Source organism: Betta splendens, chromosome 2 (genome assembly GCF_900634795.4).
Source record: "Betta splendens chromosome 2, fBetSpl5.4, whole genome shotgun sequence".
In the NCBI taxonomy this organism is placed as follows: Eukaryota; Metazoa; Chordata; class Actinopteri; order Anabantiformes; family Osphronemidae; genus Betta; species Betta splendens.
In genome coordinates, this window is record NC_040882.2 from 20,004,275 (window position 1) to 20,026,823 (window position 22,549).

Here is a 22,549-nt window from a genome sequence, read left to right on the forward strand (position 1 = left end):
TTTGCCCTCAATGTCGTTCAATCCTGATAGGGAGGCTTACACTGAGCTGTGTTTTCTGAGGTCACTCTGACTTAAAGAGTTTCTAAGCTTGAAATAATTTCATTTGTCTGGGTTTCAGTGATAGTGTTTCAGTCCCTCGTCTCCCAAGGTCTCTGTGTGGTGTACCCAGAGGCTTCTCTGGTCTGATAAGAAATAAGCTTGCTCAAAATGTACTGAATGCTCATTGCTAAATAAGCTGAAAACATTTACATTTAGCTTTTTTAATGACCGCACAATTGCATTTAGCAATAGAGACTATAAGAAGTAAGAGGGAGGAGAAGTACCTGGGAGGTAGGGGAGGAAAATGGGCTTTAGAAAAAAAAAGCGAGAAGGAAGCATTCAGGTGGATAAAGGTGGAGTTACCACTCTATAGATAAAGACTGTAGGAGGCTGGGATTGTATAGGGGCGAAGAAATGAAGTGGAGACGAGAGGTGAAGAAGTGCTGGGTTATTTGTGTCGGGGGGGGGGGTAGAGGACCATCAGGACTGGCGTGTTTAATAATCAAGTCCATCATTTAAAGACAAGGATGAACTTTCTTTAAGTATTTGACTGGAAACAAAGTGAGTAGACTGGCTTTGTTCATACATATGCCAACATGAAGTTTACATCAGTAATGAACTAGGCACAAACGCAGATAAAGGTCCAGGCTCCTTCTGGACTAGTTACTGTTGTTAGCATCTGTCAGCATGTACCTCTGCCTCTGTAGAATCGGCCAATGTGTAGCAAAAACAACACGGCAGGAAACTTAAAACAATAGCAGGGTGAGCTATTTTCCTCCGCTTTTACTACCGACCACAGCGTCTCTCTCTCTCCAGGGAGTTTTTGATCGTTTGACCACACAAGACCAGACCAAGACTACAAAAAGATAGGGAGGAAAAAAATCTGTCCGTCTGTCTGTGGAATTAAAGTAATGAGGTATGGATGCACTGGATGAGAGTCCTTCAAGAAGGAAAAGTTATTGATTGTTTATTTTGAAGGACTAAAAGCAATTCTTTAAATGGGTTTTGGACACATAATCCACCTGGCTTTTCTTTGCTCTCTCCAACACTGGTTCATCTCCAGATGTACTTTATGTGGGAACGTTTCCAGTTCACATTATTCACGCTACAACAGCTATAAAACAAAATATCATGTCATTTCCTAACAGGCTCAGTTCAACATTATTCAGAAACTTTTTTCTGAAGCCCAGCTTATCCAGACATTACCTAAAGTTGTATGTGTGCGAATGTCCACATCAGCACCCTGGCAGAAAGTCTTTGTGTACATGTAATTGTCTGGAGAGTTAATTCTAGGCAAGTAAAGGTTTTCATGCACACTGATTAGAATTTCTGTAAATGACTCACTGCAGGTTGCCCAGTGAACGTACCTCACACAGACGCGACACTAAACCAAACATTTTCAGTAGGTGAGAACTCCAACGTACCAGGACCCGATTCCCCAGTCTCATAGCAGAAATGGCCTTGACAACGGTATGAGTAGGCCTGGTGCTAAACGGTTAAATACTTAAAATTCTGCAGCTAAAGTAACTGAGTGCTAAAAACTCCTTTGTGGTTATTTTTAGCCAAAACCATTGTGAGCTTTGAATCTGGTCAAAGCATTTGTATTAGGAAGTCTGCTGCTCTGCTCAGTGTTCAAGGATCAATATAAGGTAATGCTTAATGTAATTAATAATTAGTACTTGGAAGCAAATTCAACCTTCTGCAACCCTAACTTGTCAGGCTTAAATATTTCATGACGGCTTCTGCTTTATTCAGTGTGCTGTGATTTCAACAAATGTCACAGCCCAAAGATTTGCTGTGCCACAAGGTACAGTATAACACAGCCCTGCAAAAACTCTGTTTGGGAGTTTGCCTTCAAGGACGCCAAGTGCTCAAAAATACTACCATCATCCTTTCTTCTCAGGACAAGATGGTTGTAAGCGTCAGTGGGGGAAAATTACAGTCTGATTGATTGCGCCTCAGTGAGTCGGGAATCGGGGTAGAGAGCTGTGACTGTGTACATCAAACTGAATGCTGGAGTAGGACTGAGTGCATTGGAAGAATGGAAGAAAGGTGGTGTGGTGAGGGATGGGGAAAGTGGAGCACGAGGGAGAAAGGGAATGAGACAGAGTATGAGAGTCATTAAGGACATGAGAGGAGACAGGGACGGTCTGGTGAGGACACCGGTGAAAATGCTGATCGTAGCAGAACATGCAGCTCTGCTGTGTGTGTGTGTGTAGGTGGGGGGGTACAGGGATGCAGACGGGGAGCCAGAGAGATCAGCTAGGTGTGTGATTTACAGCAGTGTAACCCACAGCGCCGCCCGCTGCCACCGGCCCCCGTACTGAACGGCCCATTTGTTACGGTGACGTCACCCAAGCACTTCCACCTCCCTCTCTGAGAACGAGGGCACGGAGGGTGACAGATTTAAGCAGCGATAGCACGCGCGACACGTTATTAAAGACGTTTGAGCAGGCAGGAGAAGGAAGGCCGTGGCAGAAGATGAGGGGGCTTCAGGGGGAAGGAGTGACAGAAAAGATAGAAAAGTGCTGACTTCAGCTGAGTGCCAAGGAGAGACGCGACAAGAAGGATGTTGTGTGGTTGAGGTCACCCTGACTCAGATAGGGGTCACTGGTGATAATCTGTAAAGCTTTGGTACACACAAACACACACTGTTGTAGTCACAATACATGTCTCCTATCAGCTGCTGCTGTGGTGAACATAGAGATGATAAGTTTGGTAGGGCAGACTCTGCGGCTCAGCCCCCACGTGCTCGTTCCTGATCCCCAAACATGCAATGTGGAGTAGAAACTCCAGGGTGACCCACCGTGGGCCAACACACTCACCACACACTTTCTTATGCTCTTTCAGATAAACAAGGTTTTCCCCAACTCACGTAAAGTGTGCGTGCGTGCGTGCGTGCGTGCGTGCGTCCGTCCGTCCGCGTCCTACTGTACCAGTCTCAGCCACTTGGAAACTTGCAGGGTACAACTAGTTTAGTGGAAGTCTATGCAGTCAGGGAAGCCTGCATCTGTTTCTGTTACTTTATTTGCCTTTAATACTGCTTCAGATTATTGATTTGGAGTATCTGCTGACACAATAGTTGATTTTTAATTATACTCAGAGCATTGTAAAGTAATAGCTTGGCAACCACATCTACGCACAGCAAGTCTATAAGAGCTTGGATTTCTCCACGTATTAGCGGGTGGTGCATGCAGCTGTAGAGAGCAGGAGGATTCTTCCGGGTGCCAGATCTGACTGAATGTGGTCCTTTCAGAATGTTAAAAACTTCCTGTCCATTGCACCTGGGGAAGTAAACACTGCTGCAACCTCAGCCTATGTAACCTATTCAAACACAGTTAAAAGGGTAGAATTTACTCCCTGGCACACTCCACTAGGCACATGTCTCATAGGTACATGCTGCTTTTTGTACGATGCGTTTAGCTTTAGCCTGTTACTTATAATATTGTATAATATTGTATTATGTGCCGCATTTTTACCAGATCAGCTAGAAACAAGAATCAAATCAAGAAATTTGTGTGAAGTTTAAATGAAGGACGCATTTGTTAAAATCATTTAAATTTGAATAGGATAAATATGATAAATACTTGATATTTGCTTCGAGCTTTAGTGAAGGCATGCTTTCTCCCTTTTTCATTTTATAACTTTTTTCAGCTATTAGGCAGGAGTCTAGTTGCATCTAATTATTGCTCCCAAGTTACAAGCTTATTTTTAAAGATGCCACCTGTGAGAAGCCATTTAGATCCTTTCAATCGTCTGTCTTCAAATGCCAGGTTTAATTAGTACGACTGTAATTAGCTTTACTGCTGCCACCCATTGGTACTGTTACTTAAAATATAACAGTGAGCTGGTTTTACTGTGGCTGAGCTACACGTGAAGGTGATATCATAACATCTGTATATTTATCTGTAAGGGTGAAAATGGAATGCTACCATTAATCTCTTTTAATGTTTTCATATTCACATTTTTGCCATAGTAGACATGAGTGTAAGATCTTTTTTTGTCAACAGGCAAACCAGAAATACCTGAACCCTGGTGTCACACATTAAAGCCTAGTGATTGTTTATCTGTTCACTTAAGGCACACCCAAGTGATGCTCTTATCTAGGAATGTCCACTCTAATTGGCTACTGGGTTGTAAAGGATACATTTGAAAAACATTGTTACAGGAGGAAGTAGACACTTTTTGTTGGTATTGTCAAGCAGACAATAGATTATTAGTGTTCCAAGTTGGGGCAGTTCACTTTCATTATTGAAACATTCTATCTGGTTATGTGTGATAAACACAATACTTTTTCTAAGTGCAATAATAGCTTTATACAAAAACTGCTTTCATTAGGTGGTTCTTGGTAGAATACTCTTATTAAGTTTATATCTCCTCTTTTTAATGTAAAAACACTCCTGTGTGTTTTTTTATTTTTTAATTAAGAAAATATAAACACATTTTCCAATTCTAAGCTTCAATATAATAAAGCTCTGAGGGCACCTCCGTACTGTAGCTGTAACGTTTCCCTTTTTATGCTGGCTCAAGGGCTTTACCTTGATTTCTCTCTCAAACAGGTAAAAATGGCTAATACTTTATTTTAGGGAGAACGCTACTAATTCCCAATGTGGGAGCATCAGGGTTTCAAACCGTGACTCATGTTGCCTGGCAGCTTCATTGACCTCACAGACACACTCTTTCATGAGCAAGGCACAACTGCTCCCCTGAGAGTGGGAGCCCACACACTGTTTAGCCTTGTCACCTCGCAGGCGCACACACAGCGCTTACTTATTGCCAAAGGGCCGGATTTCCAGACACACATTTGTATGTAGGCATATTCTTTTAATCCCGTCATTCTCTGCTCTCACGCAGCCTCTTTATGACTCAGTTACTTTCACACTTTGATTGGATTCAGGGCTAAATGGTTGGTTGCGTAAGAGGAGGAGAAACACTGCGTAGGAGAAAGGAGGTGGAAGAAGCGTGCGGGGGGGGGTGAATCCCAGGCAGCGTTCATGCCTGGCCGTTCGTGGGCGCACAAACCGTGGGTGTATCTGTCCACGCGCCCGCTTCCTTGTGTGGGTGTGTTAGTCTGCTTTCATAAGAGCTGCTTCCATTCAACACGGCCTGCTCACGACTCATTCTTCGCATGTGAGTCATCATCTTTCAGTAGAATAGGCTTTGCAGCCAGATCTGACGATTTTGTCCATGTGCTTTTTGAGAGAAAGTAAAGCCGAGCATGGGAGCCAAAAATGGATTCCCCTCCGGTCTTGCTAGTCCCTGCGGACTCTCTGACCCCTGTGTGTGGATAAATTGGCCTAACTGACCCATTTATTCCTCTTTAAACAGTTTTCCTTGTTAAAGTATCCTTAAGCAAGTCGGTACATTCCAAATAGCTTAGAGCTGTTTGTATAGTCTGGGAAGAATTTCACAACCAGGATCAATAATTTGTCTGCCAGTAGATGTGGTGCTTGGTTGGCTCTGTGTATACGTTGGCACATCCCAGACGGTAACCGACCGTTTCAACTTCCCAGATATGAAGTAATGTGACGTCAGAAAGCTGCACACGGCTCATGTTTAACAGCCAGGCTCGTCTGTGATTAATTTTTTTTTTCATGCCACAGGGAGGAGAGATGAGAGGGAGCTGAAGAGAGAGAGTGTGTGTGTGTGTGTGTGTGTGTGTGTGTGTGTGTGTGTGTGTGTGTGTGTGTGTGTGTGTGTGTGTGTGTGTGTGTGTGTGTACACACTTCTGTTTTGGAAGTCTTTTTTTTTTTTTTTTTTTTTTTTTTTTTTTTTTAATATGCTATGGCTGGATAAAATATTGCACACATTAGTTTTAATGAGCAAACCCCTGTCTTTACTTGAGGCTTGCAACAAACACTCTCCTGCACTCAGGGCTTGAAAGTAAACAAAATTCATGAAAACATTTCATCAATTAGTTGAGTCTTGCGTGTTGGGCTAAGTTTGCTAGCGCCTGTTTGGATCTACTGTAGCTTCACAACTACCAGCATCCTATCGCCCAATTAGACAGCTGACAGAAGTGCCTTCGTCTGGTTGAGCGTCTGGTGATGGGCTTGACCTGAAACCTCTGCCACCCTTTTCCTGCCACGACATCCTGTGTTTAGTTGGCAGTGTGGTTTGGATCATTGTCTCATTGTCTGATGAAGCTCGTCCCAGTTTCTCTGTAAACGGGTAGTCAAAATGTTTCCCGGCACTTCAGTATTCATCATGCCGCTTCCTGCTGAGTTGTATCATAGTTCCTCCAGCGTGCTTCAAAGATGAGCTTGTAAGTTCGGCTCATGAGCGGATCCGTTTCTCTTTGCCCTTTCCATCTTCTTGGTAGAGGTTAATCTTGGTCTCAAACTATAAAGCTTTATTCCAGTAGTTTCTCGGCTCCAGCATTTTTAATGAGATTGAATCTCCAAAACCTTGATTCTTTTTCTGCCATTCTGATGTATATTCACAGCTGTACTTCATATTGTCTTGCTGCAGGATCCATTTTGAACCAGGCTTCTGCTTTATGTATGAGGCTTTGTTATAATAAGGAGTTCTCGGTCCACCTCTGTGCTTGGATGCTGTTTGGCTTTTGCCTGGACATTAAGTTGGCCTTAATTTCACTTTGATTTCATCTGTCCACATACATGGCTCTTCTTCTTAGTTCTGATGCAGTTTTGCTAAATTCAGTCATGTTCTTTATAGACAGTGGAGGCTTTTTCCTGGCAACCCTTCTAAACAAACTGTGCTTGTTCGTTGTCTTCCAGCTGTGAAGTCATGGACTTTCATATTTTCTATGCTAAGTGGGTCTGAGATTTAGCTCTTGGTTTTATTGGATTTCTCTCTAAGCATTGCTCAGTCTGACCTTGGGGTGAGTCTGTGAATGTTTACTCCAGGGAAGACTGGCAGCTTCTTCTCACTGCAGAACGTTGAACTTAAATGGTTTTAAAGTGGTTTAATAACCCCTTCTAGATTGATGTCCAGCAACCTTGTTTCTTCAGAATCACTTGTCTGATCACTTGTTTGCCACTTTAAAACACAAACCTAATTTCGTCAGACCAAATAACATTATCTTAACTTCTTTGTATTTTTGATTCTTAATTAAACCAGGTTCTAATGTAGCACCTAACTTCAACAATGCTCTTAAATTATATGGATTTAGTATTTAGTTTTATTTTTTTGACAGATTTATTTATCTTAGCTTCTTCTTGTGCCTTATCTGTTTGTATTATGTACTGTTGATACTCTTCTGCAAAGATGCCATTGAGGCACCAGTTTGTTCATGTTCAAAAATAAGAATTCCCACAGGCATCAGCAGCAGTTGATTATTTGTAAAAATTCAGCATCTATATAACTTGGCTGCATAGTTAAGAGAAAGGGGGGGCGGGATGGGGGAACAATGCTTCTGGTTGATGCCATAGTGTTTCGTTCCTATGGAAACCACCAACTTATGCACTTTTAAGAGAAAGCTGTTTGAAGGTGGGAGGTAAAGAAACAGGAGGCTAAGAGCGTGAGCAGGAAGGCAGAATCTGGGTGGGAGCTGGATACTGGTTGCTCTATGTATAGCTGTGTTTCACAGAGGTGGGGAGTTACCAGGATCTAAATGTTTTAATAATGCATGAGGTTGTTCTCCCATATGCTAACATGAATTATTTGACAAGCTGAGCCGACCTGCTTCGCATTCTCACTCACTGTACCTCACCTCGTTCTCTCTTCCTTTCACTTTTCTCTATTCTTACACTTTTTCGCAAAATCTGAATCTACTCTCCAAACTGCGTCTCTTACTTGAACCGTCTTTGCTGAATAATCTGGGACTCAGCGGGTTCCTGACAATCTCTTTGTCTCTCTGTGCTGAGTGTTTCCACCCCTTCATAGATTTTCTCCTTTTTAACTATATCCCCTTACTTTGTGTGGGTTCTCTCTGCCTTTGCCTTTGTGGTTGAGGCTGCAGAAGAAATGCAGACTCTTGTCAGATGGACTTTTGATGAGGTAAAGAGCAGTCGACACAAGAGAGGCAGGGAAGGAGCTTGTGAAGTTTATGAGCCCTCCCTCTTGCTGCTTCCCCTTCTTTTCTCTTTATCTGTGACCATCTTGTCGTAGTGTCTCTAACTCTAGATTCGTTCTAACACAAGTCGAATATTAAATTCATTATATCATTACTCAGTTTATAAAAAGACGACAGCCAAGCTTGAGGTTAAATGAGACGCTGCCTTAACTATGACTTTGGGAGCACAGGCTGCTGCTTTGAGGAATGGTGCCACTTATTCACAGCTGATGTGATCAATTGGCTTGTCCATTGGCAGAAAATTAGGAGAACATCTTTTCTTGAATTTTTCAAGTCAGTTGTGCCTGATACAAATACCGAATGAGCAGTTGATTACTCAGTTCCTGCCTGTAAACTGTGGAGACTCAGTCTTATTCAATTTTCACTGATTGCTTCCAAAGTCAGCACAATGGGCTCAGGGAACTTATTAATGTCATTTAGACTTTTAATACATGAAAAACAGAACAATTTGATGAAGATGATGTCCCAACAAATGGAAACACCTTCTTAAACATTTATAAACACAGAGGCTTCCTTTTATTCAGGATCCTACTCCCACCTTACCTCTGACTTTACCCCAACCCTTACATCAACCTTGTCATAATCTGAACCCCATATCTGAAACGAGCAGTTACTAAATTTCTCTGCTGTTAAAAGCTGAATCCACAGGTGCAATGGTGTGGACAGAGATTCGTCCCCAGAGTGAGCGTACAGACAAGAAAAAAGTCTAATTCTTTATGCCTTTTTAAACAGTCCCAGAGCCCTTGGAAATGTGTCAGTGCAGCTGAGTCCAACACACACACACACACACACACACACACACACACACACACACACACACACACACACACACACACACACACACACACACACACACAGAGTCTCATTCTTAGGTGCATCAACCAGCTAGTGAGAACTGGTTCCCTTCCAGATGGGGAATTGGCAAACTGGCAAATCTCTGATCATTTTAAGTCAGTTGGACAGAGACAGCCTTAAAGTTAAGATGCTTTTGGGAAGCCTGAGGCCTGAGTTCCCAAAATTGTGGATGATCGCCAAGACTTATTCTAGTAAACCGTGCAATATGAGGGAGAAAAGATGGAAGATGAGGGACGAAAAGTGAGTTCTTAAATGAAAATCCTTTTTGGTCCTCTTATTTCGGCTTCTCGTTGTGGGTATTCCTGGCAGCTTACCTCGCTTTGTGTTCACAACTTAATTTTTGTTTTCCTCAGTTGACCAATTATGTCAAGCATAAATTTGTCAAAGGTCAAGTGCCCTAGCTGTAAAAGTGAGCTACTAGCACTTGCTGCACAAGTCCTCCCAAATATCTGCATTCATTTTAAATTTCCAGCTCCCGCCAGACATTTCTAGGCTTGAAAAACTCAAACTGAGAGTAAGGCCAATTACTAGAAGAGGAGAATATACTGTAGGTGCTGTTTGAAGAAGCACCAACAAACGACAGTGCTATCCTGCTATGAGAGCATAAAGACATGTAAATGTGAAGGTGGTGCTACAAAGAGAGCAGACATGCTGAGTAAACCCTGTCTGGAAGAAAAGAGCTTCTGGTCTGCTGTCAAACGCCGCTACAGTCACTAGTGTTTAAGGTAAATGACAGGAAACATGGGTGAGCTTGCACAGCAGTGAAAGCTGTGCTAAAATAGAACAGTTAGGAAGTTTGTAAACGATAGCTGTGGCGTGAATCATTACTTTTTGTAGTGAAGTTTAGGCTCTACATTTGACCTCATTAACATTTTCAAAGGGTTATTACATAATACTTCATTATTTTTTGCTGCCAATCTCTCCCTTCTTTCCAAAGGTTAATGAATTTTTTTTCTGACTGCTTCCTCTTGCTGTTTGTCCTCCCTCACCAGAACTGTGTGAGCTACTCCTAATAAATGACTGGAACAAGCAGCAGGAGAAAAGTTAATTTTCAAACACACTGTGTCCAGTCTGGGGTGATGTGAGGTCAAATCGTCTTAACCTGAAGGGAACGCGGGTTAAATCCTTCTCCCTGCTGCTGCCTTTGAGCAAGAAGCTGAATCCCCAGCAGCTCGGAAGCTGCCGTTCTGTGGCCGACTTCTGACCTTGCAGCAGGAAGGCAAACGGACACAAACAAGAAGACAATTATTGAATCATCACAGAGCTCTGGAGAGATGTTGAGTCATAGCAGAGGCTGCTGTGTGCTACCTTTTTAAAATAAACCCCTTTACGTTTCTTCACGTCAGTCTTGAGTCATCTGCGTTTTGGAATTAGCTCTTGGCTCTGGAGCACAAGGCATTATCACCAATCACAGTAATTGTATTCAAAATAATCACAGATTACGCTATTTTTGCTCATGATACACAGCGGTGTAGTCATAGCAATGCCAGCAGTGCCAAAGTGGTCCTGCCTAAAGTATCTCAGCAATTATTAGACCATTTAAGAGTAAAATGAAAAGATTGTGTTGTTTGTCTTTCTCGTCACAGCGTTTCATCCAGTACCTGGCGTCCAGAAATACTCTGTTTAACCTAAACAACTTCCTGGACAAGGGTGCTCTGCAAGGTAACTATCACAATCGCACACTCGACGTTCATGCACAGCGTGACTTTGTATTTAAGTGTAAAAGACCAGGTAAACAACATTTGCTTAAAAGACTTTTGTTTCCAGGTTACGACATGTCAACCTTCATCAGACGATATAGCCGTTACCTGAACGAGAAGGCCATGTCCTACAGACTGGTGGCTGTGGATTTTACCAAGATGAAGAGGGGGTAGGAGGAGGACACACACACATTCACCAACTCACTCATCATTAAAATGATCACACCAGAGTTTGGCTTTAAAGTAAGAGAAGAAACAAATAGTTATCGTTTTTAGGATGGTCTTTCAGATGTCACTGTCCTGGTGGCTGTAAAGATAGCATATCATTTTAAGGTATGTCCAAGCAATACAGATTCACAGCAGACAAAGTGTTTTGTATCAGATGATTTTGGGGTTTGCTGCAGACCTTTAGTCCTTCAGTCAGCCACTATGGGTTAAGGTAACCAGCTTCTGTACTTAGTTTTAAATATACTGTCTATACAGTAAATGAATGGTTTCAGTTTTCTCACTTAACAGCCTAATTACAGTGTGCAGCCTTGTTGGAGGCTTCTTTGTCAATAGGACAGTAGGTGCATCTTTTCTGAAAGTAATGGAAGTTTCACAGTGAATTCGTTGTCATGCTGAAGTTTAATAATTTATTGGAAACGTGTTTGTCATTGTTTCTAAGCCTTACACCTCAAAAGCAGGAAAAAATGCGTATGCAACATATTATTTTTACGTACTTATAGTTTCGGAGCATAGTTTCTCATTATTTCTTTAATCCTTTTTTGTGTTGTCTCAATTTGCACAAGACTTTCTGTCAACGAGGTGCCTGCTACAGCTCTGTCTTTTTTTTAAGGATTGATGGAGTGATGCGTACCATGAACACAGAGAAGCTGATAAAGACGCTGCCCATCATCCAGAACCAGCTGGATGCGCTGCTGGATTTCCAGGTACTAAGCATGTTAGCGTGTGTTTCTTTAGGCGTGCTTCCTGTCACGCATATGGTCCATTCTCTTTCTAATCAAAATGTAAATGGGAACTTTGCAAAGTTTGAAGACTGTTTTTATTGCTGGAGTGTAAGAAGCATATTATGGTGGCAGATTTAATGTGTTAGCCTGTGTGTGTGTGTGCACAGAGGAGAGACTGGGATAGAGTTAGGACTTTTGCTAAAATTGGTGGGTGCATTGTGGTTTGAGCCAGCAAGCTTCAATGAGTGATAAAAAATGGATGGTGCATTTCTTTATTGAAATGCTGCGTGTGTGCGCTCCCTCAATGTTGGCATTTGTTTATGACGTTTTCTCCCACCGAAGCCAAATTGACAGCTGCTCCGTATGTGGTGATGTGTTTACATCATTCCGAAAGGAAGAGGCACTGGCGGCTGAGAAAATGATGCGTGGATATTTTGAAGGACGTGCATTCTTTAAGTGAAACTGTGGTGGAGACGTTTCCTTCCTGTACCGTCTCTCCAGGCCAACCCCAACGAGCTCACTAATGGAGTGATCAACTCAGCCTTCATGCTGCTCTTCAAAGACTCCATAAGGCTGTTTGCTGCCTACAACGAAGGGGTCATCAACCTTTTGGGTAACACACACAAACCCACACACACACCCTTTAAGAGAAGGCAGCCATGTACAGAATTAGTCTCACAACATACCGTAATTTCCAGACTATAAGCCGCTATTTTTTTCACACGCTTTAAATCCTGTGCCTTTAACAGTGCGGCTAATTTGTGGATTTTTACTAGTTTACCATCTTCATACTGAGGTGTTTACACCGTATAGATCCGACTGAAAGCTGTTGAGGCTTGCATGTTGTATGTGCTTTACCTTACTAGTGTGCGGAAAGCGTCAAGGAAACAGCAAAAGACAGAGAAAGTATGTGACAGTGAAATGTGAAGTAATTTTGAGGCTGTTTAAACCACTAAAGTCTTCAGTTTCATTAAAGCGCAGAGGCAGCAGTAGATAGTGATCAGTGACTTTTGTGGTACGCTGTTGTACTTTTTTTAACCAGCTGTGTTGCAGGTTACAAAAATCTTTGTGTATCATCTTTCTGTGTAAATATCTCACCTACATGAAAAAAAATTGTTAAAATCTTATGAGTGCAGCTTAAATTCAGGCACGCTAGTCTGTAAATTACGGTAGCTTTTGCCCAGTTCTCTTTCTGTAGCTGCAAAGTGCTTTGGCTCATCTCCACTCCGTCAAACGCCGAAGGTTCCCACCTTCTTTTCTCTTCCTGCTCTCTGTACTTCCCCTTCTTTTCCCTTTTTAAAAACTCCCCTCTGTTTTTATGCTCCTTTTTGTCTCTGCAGAGAAATACTTTGACATGAAAAAGAATCAGTGTAAAGAAGCTCTGGACATCTACAAGAAGTTTCTTTACAGGATGACCAAACTGTCAGAGTTTCTTAAAGTGGCTGAGGTATGTTTACGAGCACATGACATTTCAGACACACACGCACACACATGCACACATACGCGCGCGCACACACACCAAATTTAAATTTAGATTCCAAGTTCTTTAGACCATCAATCTGCTTTTAATCTGTTTCTTGATATTCTCTTTCCTGTCACCCGGTCTGACCACATCCCCCACCACACTTACGCTTTTCTATATGATCAACTCATAGTCCCACTCATTCTATTTGAATACGGACCTGCATACCGAACACAGACATGCACTGCAGTTCTGCTCACACAGCTAGTTGTGTGCAAACATACCCATCCAAAACAAGCCTAGATAAAGGATGTGGTTAGATGCTCCGTTAGCTCCCTCTCCCTCTGCTCCCTGCTCTCCTCCATCTAATCCTTTCTTCTCCCTCGCCGGTCCCTCTCCCACCTGACAAAGATGGATCCTTGTGTGGCTCCCCTTCGCCCCGTGGTCACAGATCATTCCTCTTTCCTTCTGTCCTTCTTTACCCCCCTCTTCTGTTTCAGTGGGAATGAGCTTATCCTCAGCACAGGATACTGTAGTTGTGGTTCACTTTCTTTACAGTTAATGTAAAGTCAACCACATGGCCCCCGAAAAAGTTCATTGTTTTTCCTAAAGAAGGTTTTAACAAGCTCCCCTCCCTTGGAAGTTGTTCCCTGTGATAAAATGATCATGTCCAGCTTTGTGCTCTATACCTGTACCTCTCTAGCGTCTTTCTGAACTTTTCCTTACTAATCAAGCTGTTTTTGAGGTCTAAAGTACCAAGGCTGAAGGTTTTATCAGCCATTATCTATATTGTTTTACAAATAAAATAGTCACATTGATTATAACCGTCATGTTCTTAATGTTTGTCCAAAACCCTCACAGCACCATTACACAAATGTTTGTAAGTAAGTTTATTTGTCACATCACATCATTCATAAGCCGCCATGCCTGCTCATTTATCACTGTCTCATTCTCTGTGAGGACTGGTTGTGAGATGTCACACATTTTCTTGTTTATTTCTGTTGTTGTTTATGTTGACTGCCACCGCATGAAGTAATGATTCCCCTGTTTTTGTTTCTTTCTGATGTGTTTTTTTTTTTTTTAATGGACCCTGCCCTTCTCCCTCTTTTTATCCTTCTCCATTTTATCCCACCCACCCTCTCCCTTTTTTGTTTGTTTGTATATTTTTTTTATTTATTGACGACAGCAAATTGGAATAGATCAGGGTGACATCCCAGATCTCTCTCAGGTCAGTGTACATCTCACCTTCTACATTCTCTCCTCTCCTCCTGGTTACTCTACTTTTTGTGTGTACTTGTTTTCTCTCTCCTTTTTCTTAACCTTCAGCCTTGTATGTGGTTCCATTGCTCCCTCTGGGCTTTAATCCATCAACACTCACCTTATGTCAAACCTACATATATACATGTCTCCCACATTTTACCCAATTTACCTACACTCATTCGCTCCCTTTCGCTTTCCACCCACTCATTTTCATTTCTGACCGCAATCTTGCCTAACTCGATCTTAGTTCAGACAACTCCCTTCTGGTTTAATTTATTTTGCTTTCCTGCTTTCTTTTTCATTTCTAAATATTCAATAAAGAGCCCACAAACCATCTGAGGTGTGGTCGTTGGTCTGCTTAATCGTCAGCAGGCCAAATGCTTGTTCCATCAAGTGGATTTAAAAAAAAACCCTAAGCAACTGTGAAAAAGGCTTAGACTGCAACAATAAAGGACTTACAACCCAGGACAGTAAGTCTACAAGGACATATGTTTTCAGTTTTTAATGATCAAGGATAGGTTTGCCTTTTTACCCCATTACAAATTCAAAGGATTCACTTCAAGCATGGTTGTTATCCTCCAAAGGGTTGTTGGGAGGACCTAAGAAAAACTTTAGATTTCACTCGTTAGACTGGCCTTCAGCAAGATATAGTCACTCTAAAAACCTCAAAGGTTTCATCTTTGAAGATAAAAAGCTCCTCAAAATTCATTGAGTTTTTGATTTGTTGTTTTATCCTCTTTGTGATCATAGTAAATCCTATGTGCTTTCACAGGGTTTAGAGTTGCGTGTTGCAAAGATTAGTGTACTAATGGATATCTGTGGACATTAGTGGAGCTGTAACGAAACACTGCAGTAACGCTCAGTTTGCAAAAATATACAAAAACAAACCTGAAAATGTAATTGCAGCTAAAAACAACTAATTATTTGTGACTTCTGTCAAGCAATAAAAGCAATTAATGAACAAATTAATCTAATTTAAAAGGTGACTTCACATTAATGTGCGGTCTCTTGTCATCTGTTCAGATGTCGTAAACCTGGAGGAACTGACTAGCAGCTAAAAATCAGGAAGATGTTTTAGATATTTGGAAAGAGGTATTTTAAAAACAAATGTGGTAAGTCACCAAGTGGGAATTTAAGGCATTTAAACAGAGTATCTCTTATCAGGTGCCTAAATATATATCGACAAAGGACTAACTAAGCTAATTGACCAGATTCAGTTTGTTACCTTTTTCATTTAATACAAATGAAGCAGAGGCTGGTAGTGGTCTGGAGCTGGTATCACATATTGAGTTGGAGTTTGGCCTCTGTTTGATTGGAAATGCTAATATGATGTCCAAGGGGATCTTAACTCAAGTAAAGAGATGTCGTTAGTTTAAAGAAACAACATAAGATGTGGTCGAAACAACATTTAGGACATTCTTATAAAGAAAGCAAGTACTGGAGTTCAGAAGTAGATGGCTGGAGAGTTATTATTAAAGGTATTTTTAGAGTTCCTAAACAGTAAATCCAATATTATGGTGCAACCTGAAGGTCTGCATTTCAACCACTTCATTTACTTGACATGCCGTGAGTGCAGAGGACTGTGAATCTGTTGAGCATGTGCATCCATTAAAATAGATGGATTTATTAAGCGTGAGTATCATCGGTTACAGCTCTGTTCCTACGGTTCACAGCCCACAGGTATGTTGCTGCGAAAAGATGTGAGGTAGCAACACGAGTTCTGCTCTGCCCTCAGACATCTTTTGAAATCCCTCACACACCGACACGCAGTTGTAAGATTTTACAGCGCCAGTAAAACGTGACCTTGGTCATGCATTAGTAAAAAAATTGTTGCGGCGTAAAGCTGAAAATTAACAGCATTCACATTGACTGTGTGGGCGTCCAAGTCCTGGTAAAAGTTCACGGATCCTGTCGTTAAATAGTCGCTTTTCTCTCTCCCTCTGTCGCAGAAAACAAAAGGATCATACATTGTAGGTGGTGGGTTGCGTACTGTACTGCTTACCCCCTCCAACCTGCTCTAACACCCTGCATGAACGTCATAATTGCTCGTGTGTGTGTGTGTGTGGGGGGGGCTCAGGTGGCTTGCTTGTAGCTATCAAACAAACACACACACACACACACACACTGAGCTCTGGCACGACAAGCAAGAGGCCATGAAACCTCATGAATAGAAAATGAGGCATCACCCCTCCGACCCTCCCTCTTCATCTGCATGAAAGGATCCCTGCGCCAGGTTTCGACTCGCTCATTTGAATTCCATGCCCTCCCTAGATGTTGTTTATTTCATATTTGTCATTCACGACATGATTGCTGCAACATGCATGGCAGAGGTGCCCTAATAGCGGCCGACTCGAGCATTACGTTGTAATAATTGTAAACATGAGCGAGGAGAAAAAGGGGATTCTCATTTTTCATTTATTTATTTATTTTTTTAGTGGTGTGATGAGAAGTCGTGGGGTTCACTGAATGTCTTTAGATAAGATGTGTTCTGTCAAGAGGAAGACAGAAACAAGCTGATGAGAAACCGGCTCCCCACCTCCCCGGCGTTTGTTTGTGTGTCAGAGCTAATACTGACATGGCTTATGCCGGGCTTTGCTTTTACCTACTCAAAGTGCCAACAGTTAAAGACAGTCTCGCGCTCTCTCCCTCCTGCGAGACGCTGTTTCTTTAACATCCAGCCGACAGACTGGCGAGAGCCCACCATCCAGCCAGCCGCAAAGGGCGCAGGAGCCAAAACACACTCCTAAGTGTGTGTGTGTGTGTTTGCGTGCGCGCCTGGAGCCCAGCTAACGGCACACTGTGCATTTTTGTGGACGGAGACGCAGACGTGACGCTGTCATATTTTCACAGTGGAAGAATTTTCTTTCCTCAGCCAGAGGGCGGCTGGACTTTTCCTTTCTAGTTCGTTGCAGTGTGTAGCAGAGCCGCCGATTGGACCCGTGCGAGTGCAGCTGTCTGGGTTGCTTTCCCACTCCTGCTTTTGAACATTAATGAGACACCTAATGAGCGCAGAAGATATTGTGTTCTGCAACATGAACAACTGGAGCTGAACTTGGACGGTGTTTTCTGTGGTTGCTTAGCAACGGTCCCCAAGTAACCCGCTCACTAAGTTGTACTCCAGAACCATGGAGCTCAAATTTAATGCTTCTGCCTTAGGTCATCTTACAACAAAGAATATATTGGAGACTCTCAGCCTCCCTCTGTTTTATGGTTAAGTAATTAAGGAAAGGTTAAAAGATTAGAATATAATCTCTTTCCCCAAGTGTGTGGATATTTGGTTAAACGAGAGGAGGAACATTCTGTTGAGTCAAAGGTTGGGAGTGCATCCTGACACTCATTGTACAGCGATGATGGGAAGACGCGGTGCGAGACACGACCCACGATAAGTAAACAAAAAGGGAAAAGCAGAACAAAGGGCCGCTAAGTGGGGAAAAAAAGAGAAGCAGCACAGAAATCATTGCCCTCTGCGCATTTAAAATCAGGAGAATAAGTGCTTCTGCTCTCCACCTTCTGCCTTGCCTTTGTTTTTCAACCTCCTCCTTTGTTCTTTCTCTCCTTTGAGTCCCTTGCTAACAGTGTGAGTGTTTGCTGCATGTTGCCGTAGCTATTCTTGGAGCCTGATGCACTGCGTTACCTTCCTGTGAGACCGACTGGATGTAGTGTGTATTTGTGTCAGTGGGTGGGCCTCTTTTGCGCTCATGAGAAACCCGGAAAATGATTTTGTTGAAAAAGCTGAATTGCTTGTCGTCTGTCTCAGGCTCCCAGTAGCCTCCTGGAGGCTTTAGAGCAGCACCTGGCCTCCCTGGAGGGCAAGAAGACCAAGGAACTGAATGCAGACACAAGGTAGAGATCTTAGCTGCCGTCCACCAGGCGTTTCTGAAACATCACACCCAAAATGCAAACGGTCCGAAAACGTGTCTCTCGTCTGACAGAGCGTCCACTCTGTCCAGCGCCGTCTCATCGCTCTCCTCCACCGGCATGTCCTTCAGCCGCATGGATGAGAAGGAGAAGCAGCAGGCCTTGGAGGAGGAGCAGGCCAGACTGCAGGCCCTCAAGGTAACACACTAGCTATACACCAGACCACCTCTGGATCCAGGGGTCAGCCTTAAGAGCGTAGGTGCACAAACGCTGGCAGCAGCGGTCTGACAGTAACTGCGGTCGCCTTTTCTGACCCTCATGTCTCAGTTGTTGCAGTTCTAAATGTAACTGCTTTCTGTAATACGTAATGCTTTATTTATATTTCGGCTGTCTGGTCATACTTACAACAACTAATGCATTGCAAGACGCATGTTGATCCAAGTGCCCTGTTAAATACTGTTCTAGGCCCAGTTAGCAGTGAGAGGTGAACTTGGAGCGTGGAGGTTGGTCACGCTGTACAGTTGGCCTCAAGTGGAGATGAGTGGGTTATAAGCTGGTGCAGTCATGCTGCCTTCGTGCATCACTTCAGGGATTTTATCTGATTGTTCACAGCCCTCTCTGCAACCTCAAAAGCCTTATACATTAATTTGTTCCCTTTCATGCCTGCAGCAGATGAGTCCGCGCCGAACAGACAATCTGTTGTTGCACCGCAATTGTGTAGCTTGGTGGGACGGGAACTCCAGTTGAGGATAACAGTAAGCAGAGCAGTAGAAAAGTCAAGTGTAAAGTGTGTTGACATTTCTTGTTGCAGCCCTGGGAGTCCTGACTTACAGCAAACTGTAATTGAGTAAGAGCAGTGAAGCTACAGAGCAGATCAGCGAGCGCGTGCTATTCATGCTTACAGTGGAGTGCATCCCGGCAGAGGAGATACAGCCTGCCTTTCACCGCGCTCCCAGTATCTCTGAGCCCTGTTGATATATGAAGCATGTGTATATCCTGGAAGATTAGGCACAGTTTGTGCTGCTGGTGTGTCTCGGGGTGTTTGTTCGTGTGTGCAGCTGATTGGATTTTAGCCCGCTGTTTACTCTGTGCCCTTGGTTGCCCTGTTCCTGCCAAGGTCCACTGATTACCTTTGGCTTTAGTTAGAAAGGAGGGGGACCGTGAAGTGTAAGTGAGAACCTAACGGAGTAAGTAACTGGGGCGAGCAGGGGTTATCCAAGAACTGGAGCCCAGCGGTTCACATGCACCCAGAACACCCATACGCTCGCATAGAATTAAACTTACATGTCCAGCTACTGTCCAGCTGGGGCTTCGGCCCAAACAACAGCAGCAGTGCTCATTTGCTCCTTGTTACAGTGTCAGAATATAAATAAACAGGTTGAGGTCGGTGCAGAAGGGGATTCTGTTTATTTAGCCGCTCAAAGGCCAAAATCCTCCAAAAGAACAGGCTGAATGAGTAAATTAAATATTTAATTATCTTTGAATCACGTGGAAATAAACCAGACAGCAGTGCTATAAACTACTATAAAATAAATTCCCAGCGTGGCCATCCACACGCCGCTGCGAACCTGCAGTCTGGGTGTATCGCAAATTGTTTTTTGTCTACTAAACGCCACAAAATCTGTCTGCGCTCTCACAGGACTAGGCACAAACGTATTGATCTCCGGAGAGGTGAGGTCACTGCAGCAGCAGATGTAATAAGATCTAGTGGGAAATAAAAGCAAATGGAATGTAAGCATAAGAAATAAGCAATAAAATGGGAAACATAATCAATTCAGTGAAAAAAGCTCTAGAAGTATAAACGCTCACAACTGGGATTTCACGCTGAACAAAACCGTACATTGAGCAACGATATGGATTTACCGTCGAGCCTGTAGTATGATTTAATTTGAAGTAGAACACTTTACAACCTGTCCTACAGAATCATTTCGAGTCACCCGGCTGTAGGAAGTTGCTTCCCTGCTGTTGCCGTCATGCGTCACACTGACCCAGAGATGAGACGTTCAAATCCACGCACAAAATGAAAGTGTGGAGGAGGCACTGCTGTTTCAGAGGTGTGTAGGAGCACGTACGGGGTTGTGTTCTCCGATCAGACAGTGAAATAACCTCCCATAGTTTTGTTTGGGTGGTTTGTGATGACACAGACGTGGGAAGTAATTGTGCTGAGTAACAGGCTTATCTTTACTTAAATCACCTTTGGTCAACTTAAAACAAATACTTGCTCACTGATGCTTTTCGAGGGGTCTGTGCGTTGCTGAGGTTTGAGCATCAGTCACCAGGAACCAATAGCTTCAGCTGCACCTGGTTCCCAGCAGGGCGGCGTGAAATAGCGCTGGAGACGGCTGAAACGTGGCCGCGGCGATAATGAAAAATTAAACTCTCACCAGAAACCAATGAAATGAGTTTGAGCGATATTCAGATGAATTTTCTTTCATTATATTGTTGTTTGCTGACTCCCACCGCAGCAGGCAACCTTGGCAGGACAAAGCAGGCAATAAACTGACACTGAGGATCCTGTTGGCTGCTCGCCTGGCTTTTAGTCTTTAAATCTAAAGCCAGAACTAACTGAATATGATAACACATGGAAATTTAACTTCCTGTTTTATCTTTTTTTCCCTCATGATGATTGGATATTGGGCTTTTTTTTTTTTTAAATGAGCCGCTTGACAAGGACCTCAAAAGCTCTTCTACCCTCTGAATAATGAGAGGACAGCTGGTGTGAAATAGAGCTCATGAATACTGGGGATACATTTATATGTTGTTTTCTTTGTTATGTGTACGAAGCATCTCCACCGACTTTAAATGTATTTGTTCGTGAGAGACGGCGTGTTTGTGTTTTCCAGGATTTGGGTGTATATGAAACAGAACTTGATATCATTTCCAGCGGGAAATTACTGTTTAACCGTTCCCTTCCTGATGGCATATTTCTGCCTGCGTGTGTCTTCTAGGACCAGCGGCTGAAGGAGATCAGCATGCAGACCCCACCCTCTGCCTCCCCCAGCAGCCAGTCAATAGGCAGCGCCAACAACAACCACATCACACAGACCCCGGAGTTGTTCAGCTCCGCGCTGTCGGCCAACAGGTGCATGCACACACACACACACACACACACACACACACACACACACACACACACACACACACACACAGATTCGACACCACCAAGGCAAACGTTCCTGAAAGCTGCATTTATCAATACATTTCTAGAGCCACAGCTTCGGTGACTCTGATGCTGTGCGTAAGCTGCTATACTGGCCTGGCAGCAGTGCAGAGGCTGCTTTGTAACGCGTTTCTAAGCGTTCAGAGAGCTTGAGGTGGTTTTCCTGGATTGATAAGCTTCGGCGTGTTTACTACACAGTCCACTGCAGCAGCAGCAGCTTTGGTGGAAACCTGAGCTAAAAGCAGAGGGTTGAAGCGAAAGCCCTCGTTCTGTGTTGCTCACCCTATCATCATAATGGAAGTTTATGTCAGACTTTGTGTTTACAGCTCGTTTCCACTTCCAAAATCTGTTCTCAGACTGTGTCACGTCCAATAACGGGTACTGACGTTTAGCCGACAGTAGAAACGGTAGATACATGACTGCACCCACTGTGTCCTGACATCTCATTAAACACGTCAGGTAAATCGCAATGAAGGTGAAAGTGTGTTTTCCTCTGTGATCCTCATTAAAGTAAGAAAATACCACTGCATTTAAAGTCCAGCAGGAATAATTGAAATACGCAAAACGGCACAAACTAATAAACGAAGCAAACTTCCGAGTGACAGTTATTATTTAACAAGCTGTGACTTTGGAGACGCATTGTGTGAAATCAGTCAGGCCCAACAAAGTGAATCAGTGGATGTCATTCCTGGCTGACTTCAGCTGTGACAGAGTAACAAGGAGACTATTCTTGGTAATCGGATCAGAATTTATACACACGCTGTTACACGGGCAGAATTTACTGCTCCGTGGAAGTTTTTACAGCCCTTTGGAGAGAAGGGATTGATCTTTATCTGTCAGAAAAGAACTTTTTTTTATTGGTGGGTTTAGGTATTTATGTGTGACTGATTAAATATTAATGCTCTATTTCCATCTGTCTTTGTAAATTCTCTTTCTCTTCATCACTGCCTGACTCGCTGGCTTCCCTTTTCTTACCTTCCATCTCTCTGTTCTTGCCTCCTCCTCATCACCCCCACCCCCTGCTCCTTTCTCCTTTGCAGTGTGCCCAATCTAAACAGCGACCTGTTTGATCTTCAGCCGGCCTTCATCCCTGCTGTGCAGAGCACTCCTTCCATCTCCACTGCCAACAGTGCCTGGGGAGGTACGTCACCTACGCGTGCACACACACACACAAGGTGCACCTGCACGAACACACTCTGGCATTTACATATACGAAGGCAGCAGCAG

The 22,549-nt window shown here is 43.2% G+C and overlaps 1 protein-coding gene across 9 annotated transcripts in view; it reads left to right on the top strand.

The window, feature by feature from the left end:
- si:ch211-200p22.4 (phosphatidylinositol-binding clathrin assembly protein) overlaps nucleotides 1–22,549 on the top strand; it is a 56,610-nt gene that overhangs the window by 17,675 nt on the left and 16,386 nt on the right. For 5 of the 9 annotated variants that reach the window (XM_029137684.3, XM_029137700.3, XM_029137728.3 and 2 more), the window contains 11 exons: nucleotides 10,519–10,594; nucleotides 10,700–10,802; nucleotides 11,471–11,564; nucleotides 12,084–12,195; nucleotides 12,923–13,029; nucleotides 14,231–14,272; nucleotides 16,254–16,274; nucleotides 18,062–18,147; nucleotides 18,237–18,360; nucleotides 21,111–21,244; nucleotides 22,363–22,463. In XM_029137684.3, the coding sequence (XP_028993517.1) occupies nucleotides 10,519–10,594; nucleotides 10,700–10,802; nucleotides 11,471–11,564; nucleotides 12,084–12,195; nucleotides 12,923–13,029; nucleotides 14,231–14,272; nucleotides 16,254–16,274; nucleotides 18,062–18,147; nucleotides 18,237–18,360; nucleotides 21,111–21,244; nucleotides 22,363–22,463 (1,000 nt within the window). The remainder of the gene's footprint in view (nucleotides 1–10,518; nucleotides 10,595–10,699; nucleotides 10,803–11,470; nucleotides 11,565–12,083; nucleotides 12,196–12,922; nucleotides 13,030–14,230; nucleotides 14,273–16,253; nucleotides 16,275–18,061; nucleotides 18,148–18,236; nucleotides 18,361–21,110; nucleotides 21,245–22,362; nucleotides 22,464–22,549) is intronic. The other 4 variants (XM_029137673.3, XM_029137721.3, XM_029137692.3 and 1 more) reach the window with 3 other exon arrangements.